Source organism: Perca flavescens, chromosome 20, assembly GCF_004354835.1.
Source record: "Perca flavescens isolate YP-PL-M2 chromosome 20, PFLA_1.0, whole genome shotgun sequence".
NCBI classification, from domain to species: domain Eukaryota; kingdom Metazoa; phylum Chordata; class Actinopteri; order Perciformes; family Percidae; genus Perca; species Perca flavescens.
Window position 1 is genome coordinate 20,431,257 of NC_041350.1, and position 22,082 is coordinate 20,453,338.

Consider the following 22,082-nt stretch of genomic DNA (forward strand, 5'->3'; position numbering starts at 1 on the left):
TAACTGCACATAATTCAGAAGACATTTCTGCTCCAGAGAGTAATAGAACCGACATGTATTTCCAGACTGCAGTGAAGCTCTACAGCCCCTGCCAAGCAGACTAACGTCAGAGGCAGGCAAGGGACTCAGCATCATGCATTTGAGGGAAGACATCTTCAGAAGTCATCCCATCTCTCAGTATCCTGCTGCCACCTAGAGGTCTAAAGATCATTTTATGGACATGAACGTGACAATATTCAAACACTACGTTTGTAAATCTATGTGTGCTTATTTACACATGTATCTTCCGCAAAATGTTTAAGCCACATTTTGGAATCTAAAATACAAACATCTCTTCAGGAAAAGTCAAAAATATGTTAAACCACCTTTCCTCTCCTACAGGAAGAGGAAGTTTTGCACTCGCTGACAAAAAAATATGGCATACGCTACTAAACAAGCACAAATAAGACAAATAAATGTAACCCAGCAAGACTACATGTTTATTTAGAAATCATGTCAGAAAAAACCTTGCTATAGTCAACCATACAAGATTTTTTTTTTTCAAACCTCCATAGCGAGAAAATATACAGTAAGATAAATGTATCAGTCAATAAAACAATAATCATATAGAGTAAAGCAAATAAAAACAATGGCCTAGCAATAAAATGGTAAACAATTCTGGCACAATGTTACACCAGGGCCAAGATGCTGTGCTACAACCTACTCCAAGAGAGATTGAAATGTGTTTTTTTTGTTCTTCTTTTTTTACAATTTAACATTTTGACTGAAACCTTCCATTCAACTATTAAAGCTTGCATGGCTTTGCGTTAGTAAGAAACAAGTCATCTTATGACCAAATGTGCCCAAAGCATAGGATTATAAAAAAGAAAAAAATAAGAGGATGGGTCACTATCCCAAAAGTAGTTCAAGTAGAACAGTAGGAGACGGCATCCAACTGATTAAATAAATGGAGTACAGGCAAACTTAGACTTGATTTTAACCCTTTTTTTCAGTGTGGTGTTTCCAACATTGTGATGTATTAACTGTTAAGAGAATGTCTGCCGTTGGGTATTGTTACAAATTTGTCTCACAGTCTCCAAATTCTGGCAACTTTCAAACGCTTGCGAGACCCATCCTCTTATAATCCTGTCTTTAAGCCGACAGGCAGCCAGAGAATGTCTCCATCACGTCTCAGACACATTCCTCCTCCGCCACACTGAAGACTCATGGCTTGAAGGTACATAGTCCTCATAAGTCACCAAAGCACACCACACAGGTACAGAATCCATGGTAACAGATGGAGAGTGGTAAACTGAATTAAGTTAAAGGATCAATTGCACGATTGTCTGCTGTTCAGGAGATCACGTCCACACTATGAAGTGCAAAAATGGGACACATACAGCCACTTTGTTTACATTTCGAGAATGCCATCAAATCAATCCAAATACATGCACATCATGTGAGCCAGATCTAAATAAAACTCCTACTCATTGTCAAACACTACAATGAATACTTAAATATGACATCAATCTGTGCGGTCCTTATGGTATCATTTGGACGTGAACATAGATTTCAAACACTATTACATTCATTACACTACAGGCTAATAAAAGGTTACTGGTATGGAAATAACAACTATCATGGGCTTAATTGCATTCGGTGTACACCAGTTAATAATACATTGAGACAAACGTCACAACACAGAAGGACAAGCCCCACTGAAAGAGTGACACCTCCATCCGTTCATTTCACATTGCTTTGCCCCTGTCTGGATGATGAACATACTCAGCTCTACTGCCTCCAGTTATCTAAATAAAACAACTAGGTGATGCTTTTGTGTGACTGACCATGTCAATTATCATGCATGTGCTCAACTACCATATGAAAAAGGTGTGGAGCATGCCTTGTGAGGTGGTGAAAATCCTGTGCGGCCGTGCATGAACACTTAAACAAGTGAAGTTGCAACTCCCTATCTGTGTCCCCAGCTGTTGTTTAGGGGTGCCCCGTGACACATAAATCAGGAAGTATTTTGGGGAAGCCTTTCAGTAAAAGAAGAGCCAGCAAACCAACCTTCTAATCATCAGAGATCTAAGGTCATAGGCCAGAGACAGGGAGGGGAAGTGGCGGGGGGAGGGGGACCACTAAGTCTGCAGGTGGTGGTGCGCAGCGCAGAGGCAAGGGGATAAAGGAGAGGGATAGGAGGACATGGGAGTGAGCTTTCTCACACAAGTTATTACAAGGTTAGGGGCTCATGAGTTGTCTGAGGGGACGTGCTCCTCAAAGCCCTCACTCTCCCTAACCAGAGCCCTCTCCAGGATGACACGTCCCTCTTTGTACCGCTGACTGTCCTCAGTAGCAAACTCATAGATCCAACCCAACTTGCTGTTGCAGTTCTTGCAGCTGACGTCACGCACCATGTGCCTGCCGGTAAGCATTACTCTGTCCTGCACCTCGCTATACTGGAGGTTCACCACCTGCCGAGTGGAGACACAAACATGCAGCACAGAGATTTTGAAGCAGGGAACTAGATACTGAATCGGTGTACCATGGTTGATGCAGAAGTAAACATCATAGGTAGTTATCACGAATGTCTCTGTACCTTGTTGAAGAGGAAAGCTCTGCCTGTGGCTCCTGTGAAGCGTGTTGAGATAAGCTCAGACCTGTTGGTCAGGATGGTGTCGCAGTTGGCACAGGAGAAGAGGCGAGTTCCGCCAATGTGGTCCAAGAAGATGCGTCCCATTGTCAAATCTCTGGGAGTGACTGAACTTAGGCTAAAATAAGAGAGAGAAAACGCAAGCTTTTTATTGATGAAAGTTAAATAAAAATCAGAGTGGACTATAAACAAGTGTACAGGCAGTAACACCTTACAATACAATACACTAAAATTGTGAAGTCTAAGAGGTTTATAACTGTGGTAGCTACTCCTTATAACATAGCTAGGTGTGTGAGGCTATTACGGACAATGTTGTTTCAATGAGCAGTTTGTTACTGTTTTAAGGTAACATAGGATTTTTAAGTCTGTGAAGATTCTCAGTCAGCCAGACTATGGGATATCTAGATGTCAAAGGCAACTGCACTTGCTCTAAGTAACCACAATGAAATAAGGAGCAAGTAAAGTTGTTTTGGTTTCTGTTTAGTTTTGCTTTTATGCCTCAACTTTCTCTCCCCTTTGTTTTTCTTCCTCTGGCTTTTTCATTTTCTGAGGCTTTTACTTGTGTTTTGGGAGGATAATAGAGAGCGCCCCTAAAGCCATGGAAACCCACTGCATCTTGTAATTAGGGCTGCCACCTCTTAGTCGATTAGTCGACTAATTGGTCATTTTGGTCTTAGTCGACTAAGATTTCTTTAGTCGATAAGTCATTTTTTATGCTTATTCATGCTTAATTATTTATTTCAGGAAACTTCTGAGCACATTTATGGTAAACACAAGATTTAAAGTGGTGCTTTTGCAGGATTAATTGTGGAGAAATTTAGTTTTACAGATGGTTAATTAACTACATTTATATTGTGCTTTTCTAGTCTTAACCACCTCTCAAATCGCACAGCTCTGTCAATTAAATCAACTAATCGATTAGTCGACAAAATCCTATAAGTGTTAGTCGACAAAATCCTATAAGTGTTAGTCGACTAAGAATATCTTTAGTCGAGGACAGCCCTACTTGTAATGTGCCCCCCATGTCTTGACTGTCAGTGTGTGTGCTGGGGGGGTTCTGAGAAGGTAATTTCATTCAGCATATGTGAACTAGACTTCCGAATCAATGTGTAATGTGCGTTGGCCTGGCCTTCCAACAATCAGTCAGAAATGTAGATATTGGGTTTTTATTATTATTTGCGATAATGACAGACATTGTGGAAAAATCGATTACTCTCCAAAAAAATGGACTATATTGTGATAAATATATCTCATCACAATATAAAATAACATGTACTCTGATAAGAAGATTGTATACATTTGTAAACTGAATGCCAATTCGCAGCATTTGTAATCTTTCTCACCAACAATACAAGGCAACATAAAGCAACTTAGCTAGGTACAGAACTACCCTAACTTTTATTGTTTACAGTCTCAAAGAAAAACTAACATTATAAGCTCAAATAGGTATTAACTGAACTATATTTTGAGGTGTTACTGTTACCTCCCCTTGTCAAAGTAGCTCCCTGTTGAGAATTTTACTGATTTCAACAAGTACTTTTTGTTCCTGACTGGCTTGTCAAGATGATTATTGACTGTAGGTGGCAGCTGAGCTTTGAATGGTGCTGCAAATAATAGCCGTTAAAAAGAATTTAACAAACAGCCTCTCTTCAAAACACACATACTTTTGAGTAACTGACAAAAGGGAACACGTTTTCTGATTTTCACATGTTAGCTGGGTGGTGTTGTACTGATTTATCAAGTCAAAAGAAGCTAACGTTACGTTAGCCGTCCCAGCTAACAGCAAAAACGACGACAACCTATGAACAAGACGACCAACAACATAACGTATATTTCTGCTTAACTCCAAATGACGGCCTCCTACCTTTTCAAATTTGTTTTAGTGGCAAAATATGTCCCCACCAGCGATAATGTCACCGATGTTTTAGGTATATTTTAGACGCACATATGTTGTTTTTACCGTCGTCGTTGTGGCTTTGTTGTCCTTTTTCAGCTGTTCCCGTCTGAGCTACGCTCGACGCGATAAATGTTTGTGCAGGGTGGTAGGGGAAGACTCATGAATATTCATTAGGGAACTCATCCCTGAATGGCTAGTACTCGTTGCCTGCTCTGGTTGGGTTGGTTAGGTTTAAGCAAGAGGAGGGTTATGTTTAGGCAAGAGGAGTGGGATTGGTTATGGTTAGGGTAGAGAATGTCAGGACGAGCCAATCAGGGATGAGTCTTCCCCTACCATCCTGCAAAAACTTTGCTCCAAGCTAGTATCAACATCCGGTCATGACGTAGAAGCCTGTGCTGTGCTGAAAGCAGCCCATGGGTGCGGGTTCTCCACAAGGTGTCAGCAGAGCCGAGGAAAATCTTCACGTTAGTGAGCATTACAACTATATTAACGATAGTTTTATATTTTTTCAAGTATCTTTTAATGTTTTTATTTTTTTGTTCTTACCTTGTACGCAGTGGTGGAACACGTACTCCGATATTTTGCTTAAATAAAAGTTGCAACAATCCAGTACAAAATTAGCCTAACGTTACTCTATTACAAGTAAGTCGTATAGTAGTATCGTGCATTCGACATTTTACTTAAGTAAAAGTAGAATACAAAAGTATTAGCATCAAAATATACTTAAAGTACCAACTGTAAAAGTATGTCATGATGACTTAAGTAGTTAGTAAGTTTTTATTTGTCCCCGTGGGGAAATTGGTCTGCAGCATAGTCACAACGTAGGCATTTCAACATTACTAAAGACTGCAACAGACATACTCAACACAAGCCCATATTAAAATGTCACCAATAGACATACAAAAGTCATTGGTAGACATACTTATCTCTAAGTTTTTGAGCAACCATAACATTCTGATGCATACATGTTTTGCTGGAAATCTCCACATCATGATAACTTGCTTTTTTACTCTCCCTTGACTCCAAGGGTCAGACTATCTGCGAAGTCAATCTAAGGACAAACTCATAAAGTTGGCTAATTAGCAATCTAATTGTATCTCTCAAAACATCTCCAAAACTGAACCTGTCCAGCTTCGCTAAATTGCTGGTTGTTAACATATAATTAAATAACCCCAGGTGAACTTTATGAAACACCACAGTGTACAAAGTATCTTATGATTGTGAAGCACTGACATGACTAGAAGTTAAAGAGCAACGTATTAAAATGATTTAAAATGAAATGCACCAAGCATGTTATCCTTATGATTTGCATTGTTCTGTCAATATTATTAATGATGTACTTGCTCTTTATAACTGAGAAAACCAAGATTATAAACTTGGATTAAGAGGCAGAACATTTATGGTTGTGCTTTTACACCCAAATAAGTTTTATTAGGATCCACAAATGTATTCATTTCACTGGTAGATCACTGGTTAGTATCACTGTCCACAAACTCTGTCCTGTTCTTTGAAAAGATGGAGCAGCTCCAAATTGTGTCTCCTGACGACGTGTCTTACCACTTACGGAGATGTTTATGTGGCCAAAATACTATTGTCTAAACTCTCTGAAAAAAAAAACCAAACAGAAACAACAGTTCCACCTACTCCAAATACTGTAGACAAACTGAAAACAGCAAGCTTAGAGAAGTAACATCTCATTGATATGATTTTAAAGGTTTCTGTCCAATCAACATGTATACCAATTATTCATATATAGTGGTATTTGATTATAATGTTATTGGGATAATGATGATTTGATAAACAGTATTACTGTCTGGCTGTCAAAAGTACAGCAACCAAAATGTAGTTGTTTGGTTCATAAAGGATTGTGTTTAGTCTTTTTCATCCATCTAAACATGATATAAAGATTTTTTGATGATTTATGATTGGGTGAGAGAGCCATAAACATAACTTAACATTTAACTGAACTTCCATAATGTGTTTGTTTGGTCTGTTGCAAAACATATGCGTATTCTTTAGATCTACAAGAAAAATTGCAGGGGACACAGATACACATTGACAAACACATGCAGAGATAGTGCGGAGGAGGAATGACTTGTAATTAGATTTGATTGCTATTATTCAGATACACTGATAAGAGGGAGATATGACTGAGAGGAGGAATACATCTTTCTCACAAGAAGTGGTTGTCCTCTTCTTCTCTCCTTTCTCCCTCTTGGGAAGTCTTTTCCTTCTCCAAACCTTTGCAGGTACAGTGTACTTTTACAGTCAGTGAAAGCTTACTTATTACTTACTCACTTATTCTTCCTCTGAGGCTGAGGGGGAAAAGAGGAGGGTATTATAATAACCTTCAGTGTGAAAGGTACTCAGTGTCTCACCACAACATGACTAGATCTGCACTCCTGATCCTGGCAGCCCTTTTTGGATCCTGCACTCAGTTTACAGGTAAAGTACAGCACATGGTTATATATTTACATTTGTTGCATTGACAAAGTTTGTACCTTAAATTCTTTGTTGTAGTCACAGACCTTGAGGTGAAAGGTGGCACAGTCAGGATGAGATCAGACTGATTTGGTTACTGAATAGCCAGTCTGCTTTTTATTTTTGAAGGATAGTTGTGGTTAAGTTCACACTGTTGTTCGATGCACGTTGTGTAGCATTAAGAGGCCATTTGCCACAATGTGGATGAAAGTAGCTGTTATCTACAAACATGTTACTTTACTTTTTACAAAGTGTGAGCTTTGTATAAAGAGCCTTTCAGTTACATATGCAGTAAATGTGCACTGGAGTTTTGGATGCAAAGTAAAATTATAAAAGTAAAGTCCTCATTAATCAGCACTGACCTCTAAGATAAAGTAAATTATAATAACAACATCTTTATAGGAATGTCCTGCCATGGTTTAACAACAAAAAGAACTTTACTCTGTGTAAATAAGATGCTGTATTTTAGGGGGAAATGGAGGATGAAAGTGTTTTTTTATTCTTGAACTTAATTAGAAATTTTTTAACTAAATGTTTCAAAGTGAAATTGTCCCTCTTTGATTTCATATCAGTATCTTAGAAATGTATTAAGTTATTTTTGTTTGTGTTGTCACATATAGATTCTGTCAACGTTGATGTACGAAAATATGAACTACCACCAGAGAAGGTACAGTATGACAGTAATTAGGGCTGGGTGTCATTCAAAAGTTTTCAATACTGGTACCGGTGCCAATACTGTGAATTTGATACTGTTTCCTGAACAATACTTTTTTTTAATACACATTTTATGAAATACATTATCAGAAGCTTAGAAAGAATCCCGCACACTGACCATTACGCAAGCAATTATTTATTTAGAAAATACGTTTCAGTCTCAGACCTTCATCAGGTGAATTCCTGATGTTCCTGAATTTACCTGATGAAGGTCTAAGACCAAAACGTTGAATTTTCTAAATAAATAATTGCTTGCGTAATGGTCAGTGTGCGGGATTCTTTCTAAGCTCCTGATCTGCAACTTTTGGTCACATCCTACGCACCTGCCCGACAAAAGAGGTGTGCAAAAAGCTTTCCTACGTTGCAATGAAATACATTATAACAAAAATAAATTACAACATTCCACATTACAGTACATTTTACACCTATGTGACGCACGTGAGCCCCGTCTCTGTGCGTGACATAGTGTTTTTCCTCCGTGCCTCAACGACATGTAACATTAGAGAACCAATCACAAGCATAATTAGATCTTACAAGCATGCTGCATGCTTATTGGCTGAGTGACGCTGATGAGATTTTACTCCTTAGGAATTGAAATATGGTACTGAATGACATGAATTTTTTCGATACTCAATACTGTGGAGGCAATGCCTCAAGTATTGAAGTTGGGTGCCTAGCCCTAACAGTAATATACCATATCAATGGCAGTCTGAGAAATTGTTTCTTTGTGCTACAGACAGAAGGTTACATGCCAATACTCTGCTCACCTACACCTGCACCCTCATCCCCATCATCTTCAGGTACTGAACTAAGCAAACATCATCAATTATCATATTCATTTGACTTAAATTAAATTGTTTTCTAAAACACGTTATCCGCTTCCTCTCCATCAGTTCATACTGTCAGACCTGCTGATATCGCAGCTGTTTATGTCATGGGGATTCCACTCTCACAAAGGTAGACAGCCACAAATACAATGCACATATACTTGAGTAAAACACAAATATGGCTTCCTGAGCTGCTTCAAAGCAGAAGCTACTATATTGAAACCTTTATTAGCCCTCACTCACTCTGACAACATGTCTGTCTTCATCATTAGGGTTGAAGCATCCAGAGTGGTCAATAGAGTCGCTGGTAAGTCTATTAACTACTGAGTGTTTGTACAGTCAAGTAGAAAGGAAGAGGTGTATAATCATCTAAAAGGGACAGATTTTGGTGTTTGATTTGCACATAATTCCTACTGTATTTTATCTATCTATGGGAGATAACAATTATGAATACATCATACATAATCTTTCCAGACAAGTATCTGCACTTTCAGTATGCTACATTTTTTTTTATTGCGTTCTCAGACATACAGTATATCAAAGTCATAGTCAGGACCATGTAAATGTCAGATACAGAGCACACTATGAAGAAAAGCTTTTAGAGTTTAGCTTTTACAGTTATGTTGAGTTTATCTATAAGGATAAGGCACTGGGCCATAAACACAGGTTGTTGACCTTCATTCACATAAAAGTGAACAATGCTTGCAACATTAAAGTAATGGATGCTTTCACCAGCTTCCTTTTTCACGACAGCAGTTACCACATAATGTAACAAAACCCACTGTCTGACTGAATGGTAAGGAATTATACATACTGTAGATTCAAGTCTATACAATTGTGTGTATGTGTGTTGAATAGAGTTGCTGTCCATGTTTAACCCTGAAGTGATCGCTCAACATGTGGTTCAGCCCTCATTGCAACCAAGGTAACACACACACACACACACACACACACACACACACACACACACACACACACGTACAGTCACACATTTAAATGCTGTTTAAGGATATTACTGCGGGTGTGTTCATTTAAATATGTGACTGTACATGTGTGTCGTGTGTGTGTGTGTGTGTGCGTGCGTGCGTGTGTGTGTGCGCGCATGCGTGTGTTTGTGTGTGTGTGTGTGTGTGTGTGTGTGTGTGTGTGTGTTGCAGAAGCTTGTTGGAGGAAGCTGAGGAACTGTCTCTCTCCCTCTTACATCAGGTACACATACACCTCTCATAACAGCACAACAATTAACAAGTCTCTCATTGTCAAAGTGAACCACCTGTATTTCCTCCATTTAAGACAAACTCCCCCATAAAACCACAACTTTTACACTTAAATGTTTGTACGGGCTAAACAAACTAAATACATCAGGTTAATAAGTGGTCATTAGAGGCGCTGCTAGGCAGATGTTTTGCCTTAGGACAGAGTCTGGCTAGCTATTTTCCCTTGTTCAGTATGCTAAGCTAAGCTAACTGAGCTGACTTGTTATGAGTGTACCCTGATTGATCAGCCAGTGTGAGATGGGTTAGATTGTAGGCCTTCATGACCCTCAACAGGATACGTAAATATCCTTCCTTTTCCAGAGCTTTCACCCACATCTCAGTAGATGGAGTTTGCTCAGTTTGCTCTGTCTTGTATCTTTGCAGGTGACAGACTGGAAGTTTGGGCTGCTGTTTGTCTCGGCAGATTTCATGTGTGCCTGCTCACCACACGTAAGATTCCTCACTGCAACAAAATCATGTTTGGTGTAGCATACATACGAGCTAGTAAAACATTTGTTAAGAGTGTATTACTGTTTCTTTGTGCTTCAGGTTGCTGCAGATGTTAAAGCTGTAGTGCAGGAAGTGGAGGCAGCTCTGAAGTTGTTGCAAAAAAGGGTATTGTACTTTTTGTTGAATACAGTTTTGCCATGAATAGGTAGAATGGAAAAAAACTAATATAATGGGTGTATGTTTACAGTTGCATCACAGTTTAATTCACGTTGTGGTCTGGAGCACAAATCATCAGCAAGACAAGTGAGTGTTTTGAATTTTAGGTATTACAAATCTAGCAAAATAGGTTTACTCATTTATTTTGACATGATAGAAACCCTGCTTTTTACATGTATGCAGTGTAGTGTGTGATCCTGTTTACTGTAAAAATACATGTGGCAGTGATGTGCTTGCTTTCTATTTTCTAGGAGGTGTGACTGTATGAGAGACGAAAGCATAAACCAGCGATTACATAAAGCAACTCTTCTGAAAACACTGCAGGTACGATACATGTAAATGAGTTGTGTTTGTGTGCCTGTGGCTCATCTAAATCATATTAAGCTACTTACTTGACAAATACCAATTTTTCTGGTTTTCAGGACTCTCTAAGTCATGTCTTGGAAAACCCAAAGTGGCACAGCGAAAGGGCAGACTTCACTGCTGTGCTGCAGTCTGCACCAGTTATCTTTGAACCCATCTCAGATTCTGTAAGTAGAAGAAAACCTATTTCCAGATGCCACTTAGAATCAACATTACTGTAACTAATAAATGTTAATGATTCAGCCTTCCTTCCAGTAACAATACATGCAATGGCTTATGTGTAACAAGCATATATCATGTGTTCCTTTGTAGGAGAACACGTGGTCTGACCTAAACCAATTAGCTTTGCAGCTGTGGACAAACCTGGTAAGTTATTATTATTCCAAGTCATAAATCACAATGACATTGTACTAATGTACAGATTAGGCATGCTCATAACCTTCACCATTGATCTATATGTTCTGAAGCTAACATTGACCATGACATCTCTGTTGTAAAAATTAGCGAACAGTCACCATACTCTCTCAAAGCAAAAGAATGAACAGTGATTACAGTGCATGTTTATAACTCTGAAGAGAGATTAGATAAGAAATGTAAAGATTAACGATGAGATTTTTCTACAGGATGACTTTCTCCAGCTTTGTTCATTTAACATCTATATGCAGATAAGAGAATTGTGTAATCAGCACTTGTTTGACACTGCACAAATTGGCCCCACTGAAACCTAAATATCTCAACCGATCATGACTTTTCCTCCTCCAGCTTCAGCCATCGGCAGGTCAGGCAGATGTCACAGACACAAGCGTCATTGCTATTCCTTGCCCTACCCAGGTGAGGCCCCGCCATCCCATAACACTGCTACAAAGAAATGGTTCATAAAATGATTGAATGTGTTGCAGCAGCATTTTGTATTTAGTAGATATAATCAAGATCAAGATTTTTTAAATCTAATACTATAATAACATTTAGATCTACTATCCCAGAGGGATAGTGGTTTTCACAGCCAGGGCAACACATAGATATACACATAGCCACATACAGACATGGTTAAAACTGCAACTTCTTTTCCACTCTCATCCCAGGAACGGCCTTTTCTGCAGACGCAGAAGAATTCCCCCACTGACACAGAGGGCAAAGTTAACAGCAAAGCCTCAACACTAACAGATCCTGTAAGTCTTTCATCTCAACTTCAGAACTACAGTGTAGAATGACAGCACATTCAGTTCAACTAATTTGAACGCACTGTATGTTTGCAGGTTATGGGTACTGAGATACCTTGCACAGACCGCAGTCCATCTCCCACTATACCCACTTCAGGTAAAAAATATCCGTTAACTCTGTTTTTGCTAATGTATTTTGGGAAATGTAGTTCAATCCAACAACTTTATTCTTTGTGTAGTTCATGAACTCAGACCTGGAGATATCAAGGTGGTGGCAGCAGTAGGTGACTCTCTTACAGTGAGTGTTTCCCTTCTCCTACTTTTTCTGCTCTAAAAATATACTTATCCAAATGGGCATAAATAAATAAAGGCATAAAAATAGATCCAATTCAGATATACAGTATATATAAAGAACAGGATGACAGATTTAAAGATATGGAGTTTTTTTTTTTGTACTGAAAGTGTATCTGGATATGTGCGGACATTCAAACACAACAACCAAGGGATACGCCACTGGGAGTTATGGGTAGATTATAAGGCCTAATTAAAAATAATAGGTGCTCAAATTTTAACTTTAATACTGAGAAATTACTAGCAGAAATTTGCATAATTGGCTTGTGACCCCCACACCTGCAATATGCTACTGGTTCAATAAAAACTTCTCTTCCTCTTGTCTTTCGATCTCACATGTGATGTTTTTCTGCAGGCAGCCAATGGCGTGGGCGCAAAGACCGACAACCTTCTGTTAGTGATTAATGAGTACAGAGGACTGTCATGGAGGTAAGATAAGCTAAGATAAACCTTTGTTCCAATATTGATATTTTAGGAAAATACTTCAACAGTTCATCTGGTTATTCTGTGAGCTGTGTTTGAAACTAACAAGCTGTTTCTTCCATTTTCAGCATTGGTGGTGATGAAAACATTACCAGTGTGACCACTCTGCCAAGTATGTTTGTATCTTATTTAATTATTTTAAATTGTTTATGTTATAGCATTGCCCAAAATTCAAAACATTAAATAAGCTTCAACTGTAGCATTGTGCTTGATAGCATCTATTTTGATGGTGTCAGATAGTGACATTAATCAACTATATATCTTAGGATGCGTTTGATTATCAAAATTAAGACGCCACTTCTTCAATAGCTGTTAAAATGTAAATTGTTTGGTTAAATAATACTACAGAAATGCAGTAAATCATAGAATAACATAATACATTCAACTGGTTTTACAAAAATAATCCTTAGTAGAGGTTCAAACTAAGAAGTTAGTAAGTGGACTTTAAAATATTACTAGAACAAACTTTCATGCTCGGTTCTGTACTAATTGTTCCAATATTTTTGCCGCTATGATTTTAATGACCGTACATAAATACAGAGCGTGCACAATCGTGTAATTTCCATTTTAGTTTCCTGATCTTCCCTGTGCTTGTGGTCTGCAGACATCCTGAGGGAGTTTAACCCCTCGCTGACCGGATTCTCAGAGGGAATTGGTAACGAGAACTCTCGTCAAGCCTTCCTCAATCAGGCTGTGGCAGGAGCCAAGAGTAGGTCAGTCATAGTTCTAGTATTACTTACTTTTTACTTTTACTTACCCTTTGAATTCTAAATTATTCTTCATAAATAAAACCTTAGCAGAACTTAAGGAACATCAGAACAAGAATTTTACCATTTAACCGTTCTATTTTCAGTGACATGGAACTCCAGGTGCGTGTCCTAGTGGACAAAATGAAAAATGATTCGGTAAGCAGTGGTAAACTACAGTAGAAACCATAGGAATTTCATTTTATTTCTATGGTAGCAATACATGCAGATATGCTCTCATGGTAACCTTTGTCTCAATTTTATGTTCACAATTACCAAATTAAAAGATTATTTACCTCTTATCTCCTTTACAGCGCATTGATTTCAACAACGATTGGAAAGTGATAACCATGTTTATTGGTGGCAATGACATATGTGACTTCTGCACAGACAGCGTGAGCACCATACTTACTTTTTTTTAAATCAAGATTTTTGCAATGATTTTATATTTTGTACTTACGTTGGCATTATGCTTAGCTTATTTTACATTATCTACAAACATATAGATTTAGGATCTGTTGACATTTCAAACATAATAACATATAATTCATATAATTTACTGTCATATTGAAATCCACGATAATCAATGTTTTATGGCTACAACTTACAATTATGATCATTTGTTTTGTCAATAAAATGTCAGAAAATACCGAAAAATGGCCATCACAATTTCCCAGAGCTGAAATTGATATATTGAAAAAGCTTTGCTTTGTTGGATCAACAGTCCAAAACCATCATCAACTAATACTTAGAAAACCAACACATATTAACATTTGAGATGCTGGAGCCAGCAAATGTTTGCTTGAAAAAATGGACTCACTGATTCAAAAGATGAATTTCATTGCCTATGTATGCCTACAGCTTTCATTTCATGTGAAACATTTCTTCCACAGGTTTTTTTCTCCCCCAGGAATGTGGTCGGTCGAATCCGTCAAGCTCTGGACATACTCCATAGTGAAGTATGTTTCCTATGTTTGCCCAAACATACATCCAAGTCATAACCCAAATGACAAGACAACACCTACTAACTTTATTTTTTGTATTTTCCAGGTGCCTCGTGCCATTGTCAATCTGATAGAGCTGTTAAACGTTGTACCGTTGCGTGATCTGCACATTGATAAAACTCTGGGCTGTCCCACCTGGTTTGTAAAGTAAGTGCTTTTTTTGGTTGTGTAAAAGAAAAAAACTGACCAAGTCATTATTTAACCGTTTTGGATGTTTGTGTTTCAGTTTAGTTTGCCCTTGCATACTAAAGCCTAAAAAAGGCTCCTCTGAACTTCAGAAGGTCATTGACATCAATAAAGCCTATCAGGTACAAGACTAAGGGATGCTGAAATGAAGAATAGAGTGTTTTGTACATATTCTTAAGTGCTTTGCAAACACAATTCATACACTGGTCTTAATTTGACATTTAAAAATGCTTTTAACCCTTATTATTATGACATTGTTAACTCAAAATGACTGTCACTGAAAAATCAAACTCTTCTTTTCTTGGTCTTTTATCTTTTGGCTGTCTTTCCGTCCAGCATGCTATGAAAGAGCTAATTGACTCTGGGCGGTATGACACGCACCATAACTTCACTGTGGTGCTGCAGCCTTTCCTCAGGGAGATTTTCCTTCCCAAGTTGGAGGTAACACACCTGAAACACCCAAATGAAGTTTTCATTTATTTGACTATCTTTAAAAATGTCTTCCCTCCTGTCCCTTCTTTTTAAAAGGATGGCCGGCCTGATCGCTCATACTTTTCACCCGACTGTTTTCATCTCAGCCAGAAGGCTCACACTCTCATGGCTCAGGCTCTTTGGAACAACATGGTAGGATATGCTTTATTCAATGACATTTCCTACTTGTGTATTTGACACACATGGTTTTTATTTTCTCTTATAATCATATAAATAAATCTTTCACAATCTCTAGTTAGAGCCAGTGGGCAACAAGACCTTTAAACAAGACTTCGCGACTGGCATTGATCTGAAGTGTCCCTCTGAGGTGACTGAGTCCAACAAGTTATCAAAAACTATACAATATATGTTGTTGTTTTCATCATTTTGTGTATTCATGTGTTTATGATTATTTCTTTATCAGACCAACCAATTTTTTAGGACTGCTGTCAACAGCAACTACACCTTTCCAGGCCCTCCTCCCACTCCGGCTCCTGTTACAGTAGGTCATAGTATCTGTCTATTTATGCAGGATGTATCAAGCAAAAGAGTATAACACATCTTTGTCATTCTTTAGAATTGGGGCAGTGACTTTTCCTGCATTAACACAGCTCCATCCAACTTTGTGCCCACTTCAGGTAAGCACTAAACATATTACTTAGGTATTACCTTACCTAAAGGGAAATAGAGAGGTTGGATGTAAAATATGCTCATGTTGATCTTTTGTTAGCTCACAGGTTACGACCAGCAGATATCAAAGTGGTGGCGGCTTTGGGAGACTCTATAACGGTAAGTTTGTACACAAGAATAACCTGTAAAGCACTTTTCTGTTTTGAAAAGTGACAAATAAATGACGTCTCCATGCATTCTTGCTAATAGACTAAACAATGACAGAAAATGAAATCGCATCCCATTATGTTAAGTGGTGTAACAAATGATGTAATAATTATATTGAAAGATGGAAGAGTAATGTTATACCAATTTTAATTTCTTTTGGGCCTATTAGTGCTATTATAGCATTTTCTTGTCTTGTGCATCATCAAAATCCAGGTTACCATATATTGTATTTTGTAGTTTAGATAGCATGTTTAATTAAATAGGTCAGAGTGAGAAACAGAGAAATGTTTGGGTAGTTTAACCATCTTTTTCTGCATGTAGGCCGGCTTTGGTGCTAAGGCAAAGAATCTCCTGCAGCTAAGAACTGAGTACAGAGGGGTGTCATGGAGGTCAGAGGCTACACACACACACACACACACACACACACACACACACTATAGAATACAAATTGCACATTGCATTGTAATCGTTTTATTTATTGTGTGTTTTTCATTAAAAAGCATTGGAGGAGACAAAAGTCTTGAGACTGTCACAACATTACCTAGTAAGTCCCAAGCCTTATCTTTCCTGTAGCTCTCTTGTCGTATACAGTAATGCATATCATCACCACTAGGTGGCAGATTTGGACTGTACCAAAACTTTGTCTCCTGTGCAGTGATTTCCCTAATTCTTTTTTTTTTTTTTTTTTTTTTTACATTAGATATACTTAAGAAGTTCAATCCTAACATCAAAGGAGTGTCAAAGGGACAAGGCAAATTGCAGACTGGCTTCAACATGGCTGTATCAGGAGCTAAGATATCGTGAGTTCTAACATTTCTTGGATCTGTTATCGGGTTCGAATGGTTCCCTTTCATGTGTTATGTTTTAAGCATCTTGTGCACAAAATTTCATACAGAGGGATCCCAGAGCAGGTCCGCCGCCTGATTGATACCATGAAGAATAACTCTGTGAGTTTAATATGTGGTACTATAGTAACGCATGCACCGTTTTGTGACATATTTTAATGCGCAAGAAAAAAAAACATCATCTTTGTTCCATCTCTCTTTCTTTCTGATCCTTTCTCCATCATTTGAACAAAAATAGGCGGTGGATTTTGAGAATGACTGGAAGCTGGTGACCCTCTTCATTGGAGGCAATGACCTGTGTCAGTACTGCAATGACCGGGTGAGTTGCTTTTAGAAGTGGTCACGTGACAAGCAGGATGATCCAATGGATGAAGGGCATTTTGAAAGCACTCTCCTCAGTTAAACGATTCTCCTGCCATAGCACAGTGTTCAAACATCCTGTTGTGTTGTGTGATGCCCTGTGTAGAGCCGTCTCATGATATCACTGTCCTAGTGGGACTACGCACCGGAGCAGAATAATCAAGCTTTGTGAGCTGCCCTCCCCTAATTGTTTTATTGTGTCAGAGTAAGATGAGAGCAGACATGGTTTCTTTTCAATGGGCACATTCTGTCAAAACATCCCCCCCATCCTCCTCTATCTCGGCTATCTCTGTCTGCATTAAACCAGCACACGAGGCACAGGCACAGGCCTTGTTCTCTACCAGGCATAAACAACACAGAGGTCAACCAAGATTCTCTTCATCCTGTCGGTCTCACTCCCTCCTCCTTCTTCTTCTCTCTCTCTTTCTCATTTCTCATTTTGCTTCCATTTCCCTTTGTATCTCTCTCTCTCTCTCCCTCCATTACTCCCCTCGTGCTCCACTGACAGTGTAGTCTCTCTTTTAGTGTTTGTGCTTTGAAGCAGAATATCAAAGCACGGCATCAATTCAAGATGAGCTCTGAGACTGTGGTAGTGACAGCTTAGGGTTAGTTGTTGCTCGTACGCTCATACATGTTGCATGACGTTGGCTCTTTCGGTTGATTTGCACTTTTTAGCTACACACTTGGCCAGTTTCCCCTTAAATGTGCCTTAATAATTATGCGGCCACAACAGAGAAGAGTTGTAAATGGAACAAAAAATAATGAGAGTACATGGATTAATAAAAAAGACTTGTATATTGTGTGTAATTTTATTATTCTTTTTGTCTCAAAACTACAGGCCTCTTTGTCACCTCAGAACTACATCCATCATATGATGACAAGCTTGGATATGCTTTACAAAGAGGTAAAAAAAAAATGGTGTTATCTTCCAATAAATAATAGTTGGTTTTGCAAAAGAATGCTGTAATGGACTAGAAAATAAAATGTACAGTTTTCTCTCCCATATTAAAGAGGTTCACATTACTTCCGTTAAATTATGATTGATTAAGGCACGTGTCAAACTCAAGGCCCGCGGGCCAAATCCGGCCCATCGCAGATTATGAACTGGCCCGCATATCAATTTAGGTTCACAATACATTTTGGCTCACCTAGTTTTTGTCACTTTTTCTGATGTTTTTGTCACTTGCTGACATTTTTTATTTATTTTTTCTGACATTTTTGCCACTTTTTCCAACATTTTTGTCACTTTTTCCGACGTTTTTGGGCACTTTTCTATAATGGTTGAGTAACTTTTTCCTGACTTCTTTAGGACTTTATGTCGACCCAACTGTGAGTGAGAAGACCATATGACACATGTGATAATACAGTCAAATATATTTAACTTTTTCGATTAAATAAAAGCCTATCAATAAACTAAACATGTCTGGCCCTTGATGTGATTCTCATTTTCCAGTGTGGCCCTTAGTGAAGTTGAGTTTGACACCCCTGGATTAAGGAATCAATTCCGAATTTTACTCTTTGAAACTGCATAAAGGTCATGTTTTCTTGCTCTCTGACCGTAGGTTCCCAAGACAATTGTCAATGTGTTGGAGATCCTAGAAATCGAAGGCCTGCGCAGGATCAAACGGGATAGTCTCGGGTGCAGTGTGTTACAAAAGTACGCCTATCCACCTACTCAGTCCAAAGCAGATTGGATTTTTTGAATCAACAGCACTTCTTTTAATATTGATATAATAGCTTGTCAATCCCGAAAAGAAACACATAGTAATCTGATGATTATTAAAGGATACCACATGAATGAATCAATCAATGACAAATCCAATGTATGTACTATGCAAAGAGTATTGATATACATTAATTGTGTGATTTTTTAACATGTATAAAAGCATTCTATTTGGCTAGATCATCTCTTTATTTTCACCCCTGGTCCTTAGGTATGTCTGCCCGTGCTTCCTGTTCCCAGGAGAGGATTCCCCAGAGCTGGCTGAAATAAAACGGATCAATCGGGAACTACAGGTTAGCAGACTGGGACAGTGAGGCAAAAATGTGTGACCAGCAGTTAAAGTCCCCCCTGCACTCAAAAATGTTTGAAAAAAATGTTTTGCTTATTGTTATTTCACTCTGATATTTGAGCTCCACTCTGCAGAATGATGTATATGCAGAGATTGACACTAGATGGCTGTCTTTACATTCATCTGCTGAAGGGGGGGAAGTTTCTCTGTCTTAACCTTAACTCTGAGTGTAAGACGTGGGCATACAAACATCACAACTAGTTGGAAAGTCAATCATGGTCCAATGTGCAACATACATTAGCGTGATGTAGAAACATTGATCTTTCAGTATAGTAGGAGACACTTTATGTTTAGTTGTTTAGTTAAACATTTGAGGTGAAAATATTTGCATTTTCATAGATTCTGGATTTTTTTAATGAGGGAGAAGAAGTAGATGGAATTAGAAGATTTGAACTTTTGTGGTCTTTCTTTCAGATTGAGACGGAAAAATTGGTATATGGAAGCCGCTACAATGAGAGAGAGGACTTTGCTGTGGTCCTGCAGCCCTTTTTTAGGAACACCATTGTTCCTTTGAATGCTGTAAGTCTTTCACGTAACCCTCAGCCTTCACTGCACTCTACACAAACATACGCATTAGCTTTAGGACAGTAACAAGACCTTCCCCTCAAAAAGTTCATAATTCCCACTAGCACTGATGTTGTATTATTTCTTCTCCAGGACGGCAGACCTGACGCCACCTACTTCTCTGAGGACTGTTTCCACTTCAGTGAACGGGGACATGCTGACATGGCTGCAGCTCTGTGGAACAACATGGTAAGTTCCTGTTTGACTGTGGATAAGTCTTACTAAATGACCACATGTCACTGCAATATAGTCATGTGCTGAGCAAAGATGTACTCTGTTTTATCTCCAGTTGGAACCAGTGGATAAAAAACAGGCTTACAATAATTTTACAAATTCCAGAAATAACATCAAGTGCCCCAGTGAGGTAAGAAAGGTGCCACACAAGCACGTCTCACATGCTACTGCTAACCCTCTTGTGATTTATCTGTACAATTTGTGCATAATGGCATGAATGGTTCACAACATGGTAATATAAAAGCCAATGTGATTAAATAGAAGCCTTTCTCTCTTGTGTGTTCCAGGAGCATCCTTACATCTTCACAAAGGTGAACAGCTTTCCCAGTTCGACCACCACCACCACGGCACCCACAACTCACAGCACAGCCCTGCCTCTCACCTCTCAATGCACGGACAACGTGCCAGTGTGGCTCGCTGCTGTGCTGGCCGTAACGGGTCTTCTGATTGGCTGGGCTGTCACCTGGCTCCTCCTCTCCCGCAGAGCCAAGAGAAGCAAGCAGATGATGACAGCTGCAGTGGAGATGAAGGACACTGTGTTTTAAAGTGCTACTTACTGTATTTTGTACACTGTACTATTCAAGGACCACAACAACAAAACACCATTGCAATATGTAAATTAATTGTGGTGATAATAATGCAGTTTTTCTTAACAAGACAAGAAAGACTAGAGAAGTTAATTATTGTCCTTGAACCACAGAAAATATTACTTATTGCAAAGGTGGAAAAAGGCTGCACCAGTCTTCACCTAAGGAAAGCAAGGGTGACACTCCATTAGAAGTCCTCCATTCAAACCTCACCGAAGTGATGAGGTGGATTTAAATGATGTAGCTGGTCTAACAACTGACTTCATGAGACAATGCAGTCACCAACCACTGCACATCAAACAGTACATTTCTTGTGCAGAAGTAAAGACTGAAAACATATTACTGCTGTTATATATTTAATTTTATTAAAAGGGTAGAGCGTGTTGTATTCTGTACAGAATGTAAAGCCCCTTTAGGCAAATTTGTTATTTGTGAAAGTGGGCTGTATAAATAAAATTGGCCTGACTTAAAATTAAACTGTATTTTAATTCAATACTGTCACACATGTAACCAGGAACATCAGATAAAAGTTCTGGAGTACACTCTTTGTAGATGTAAATATTATTCTAACATTGTGTGGCTATGTTGATCAATGATAAATACTTGGAAAGACAATGTAATTTTATTTGTATCTTAATGCCTTAGATTGTAATAATTGTAATAGTGTTTGGTTATTTGGAATATATCATTTGCAGTTAGTCATACAGTACAAACTGTAACCTAGCGATACTGTTCAAGGGACATTTGAACAGCCAGACACAGACACTGACATGTTGTAGCCTGCCTGTCCAGGAAATTATCCCCATTACATCTTAATGGTATTTATTTTAGATACACAGACAAACCAGAATATCACCATATCATAAATTACACAAACCACCATTGTGCAAATTATTCTGCTTGGATCCCAGCACACATCAGCCTGCACGTATTACCGTCATCATTACCACCAATTACCACCAATGAGATAGCCCACTGATAAAACATAAAAGGGGTTATTTTATAACCTCCTAAGAGTGATGAAAGCCACCGGCCACTTCTGTTGATTATGTCGCAAGAATACAGTCATAGAAAGTACATTAACTCAACTGCTGCACTACAATTTTGAAGTATTTGTACTTTACTTGAGTATTTTCATTTTGTGCCATATTATAATTCTACTCTGCTAAATTTCAGAGGGAAACATTGTTCTTTTTACTCCTCTACGTTTATTTGACAGCTGAAGTTATTACTTACATTGCAGATTTAGATTTTACCAACAAAACATACTACCCAACATAAAATAGTTAATATATTAGCTCCATACTGAACCGGCTACAGCATTAAAAAGCTTTAGGTTACTCTTCATA

General features: G+C 38.4%; 2 protein-coding genes across 4 annotated transcripts; one reads left to right on the top strand and one right to left on the bottom strand.

Moving 5' to 3' along the window:
* Positions 1–456: 456 nt before the first annotated feature.
* On the bottom strand, positions 457–4,722 carry ypel5 (yippee-like 5). 3 transcript variants are annotated; one of them, XM_028565916.1, is made up of 3 exons: positions 4,578–4,722; positions 2,579–2,750; positions 457–2,453 (listed from the first exon to the last, which is right to left on the bottom strand). In XM_028565916.1, the coding sequence occupies exons 2-3, from the start codon at positions 2,717–2,719 to the stop codon at positions 2,229–2,231; spliced, it is 366 nt and encodes a 121-aa protein (XP_028421717.1). In that variant the 5' UTR covers positions 2,720–2,750; positions 4,578–4,722; the 3' UTR covers positions 457–2,228. The 3 variants fall into 3 exon arrangements, with proteins under 3 accessions (XP_028421717.1, XP_028421715.1, XP_028421716.1); XM_028565914.1 differs by having other exon boundaries at positions 4,497–4,721; XM_028565915.1 differs by having other exon boundaries at positions 4,593–4,720.
* A 207-nt stretch (positions 4,723–4,929) lies between these two features.
* plb1 (phospholipase B1) lies at positions 4,930–21,348 on the top strand. Its single transcript, XM_028565539.1, has 44 exons — positions 4,930–4,993; positions 6,922–6,974; positions 7,631–7,677; positions 8,461–8,524; positions 8,618–8,681; positions 8,824–8,858; positions 9,410–9,476; positions 9,709–9,757; positions 10,189–10,254; positions 10,354–10,419; positions 10,502–10,557; positions 10,722–10,794; positions 10,893–11,000; positions 11,146–11,199; positions 11,596–11,664; positions 11,916–12,002; positions 12,090–12,150; positions 12,233–12,291; positions 12,700–12,773; positions 12,896–12,939; positions 13,432–13,540; positions 13,681–13,732; positions 13,888–13,968; positions 14,467–14,532; positions 14,624–14,724; positions 14,804–14,885; positions 15,100–15,204; positions 15,292–15,387; positions 15,491–15,562; positions 15,659–15,736; positions 15,812–15,872; positions 15,965–16,023; positions 16,393–16,460; positions 16,572–16,615; positions 16,772–16,871; positions 16,967–17,018; positions 17,155–17,235; positions 18,115–18,180; positions 18,839–18,933; positions 19,211–19,292; positions 19,763–19,867; positions 20,006–20,101; positions 20,202–20,276; positions 20,434–21,348. The coding sequence occupies exons 4-44, from the start codon at positions 8,473–8,475 to the stop codon at positions 20,689–20,691; spliced, it is 3,168 nt and encodes a 1,055-aa protein (XP_028421340.1). The 5' UTR covers positions 4,930–4,993; positions 6,922–6,974; positions 7,631–7,677; positions 8,461–8,472; the 3' UTR covers positions 20,692–21,348.
* Positions 21,349–22,082: the final 734 nt, after the last annotated feature.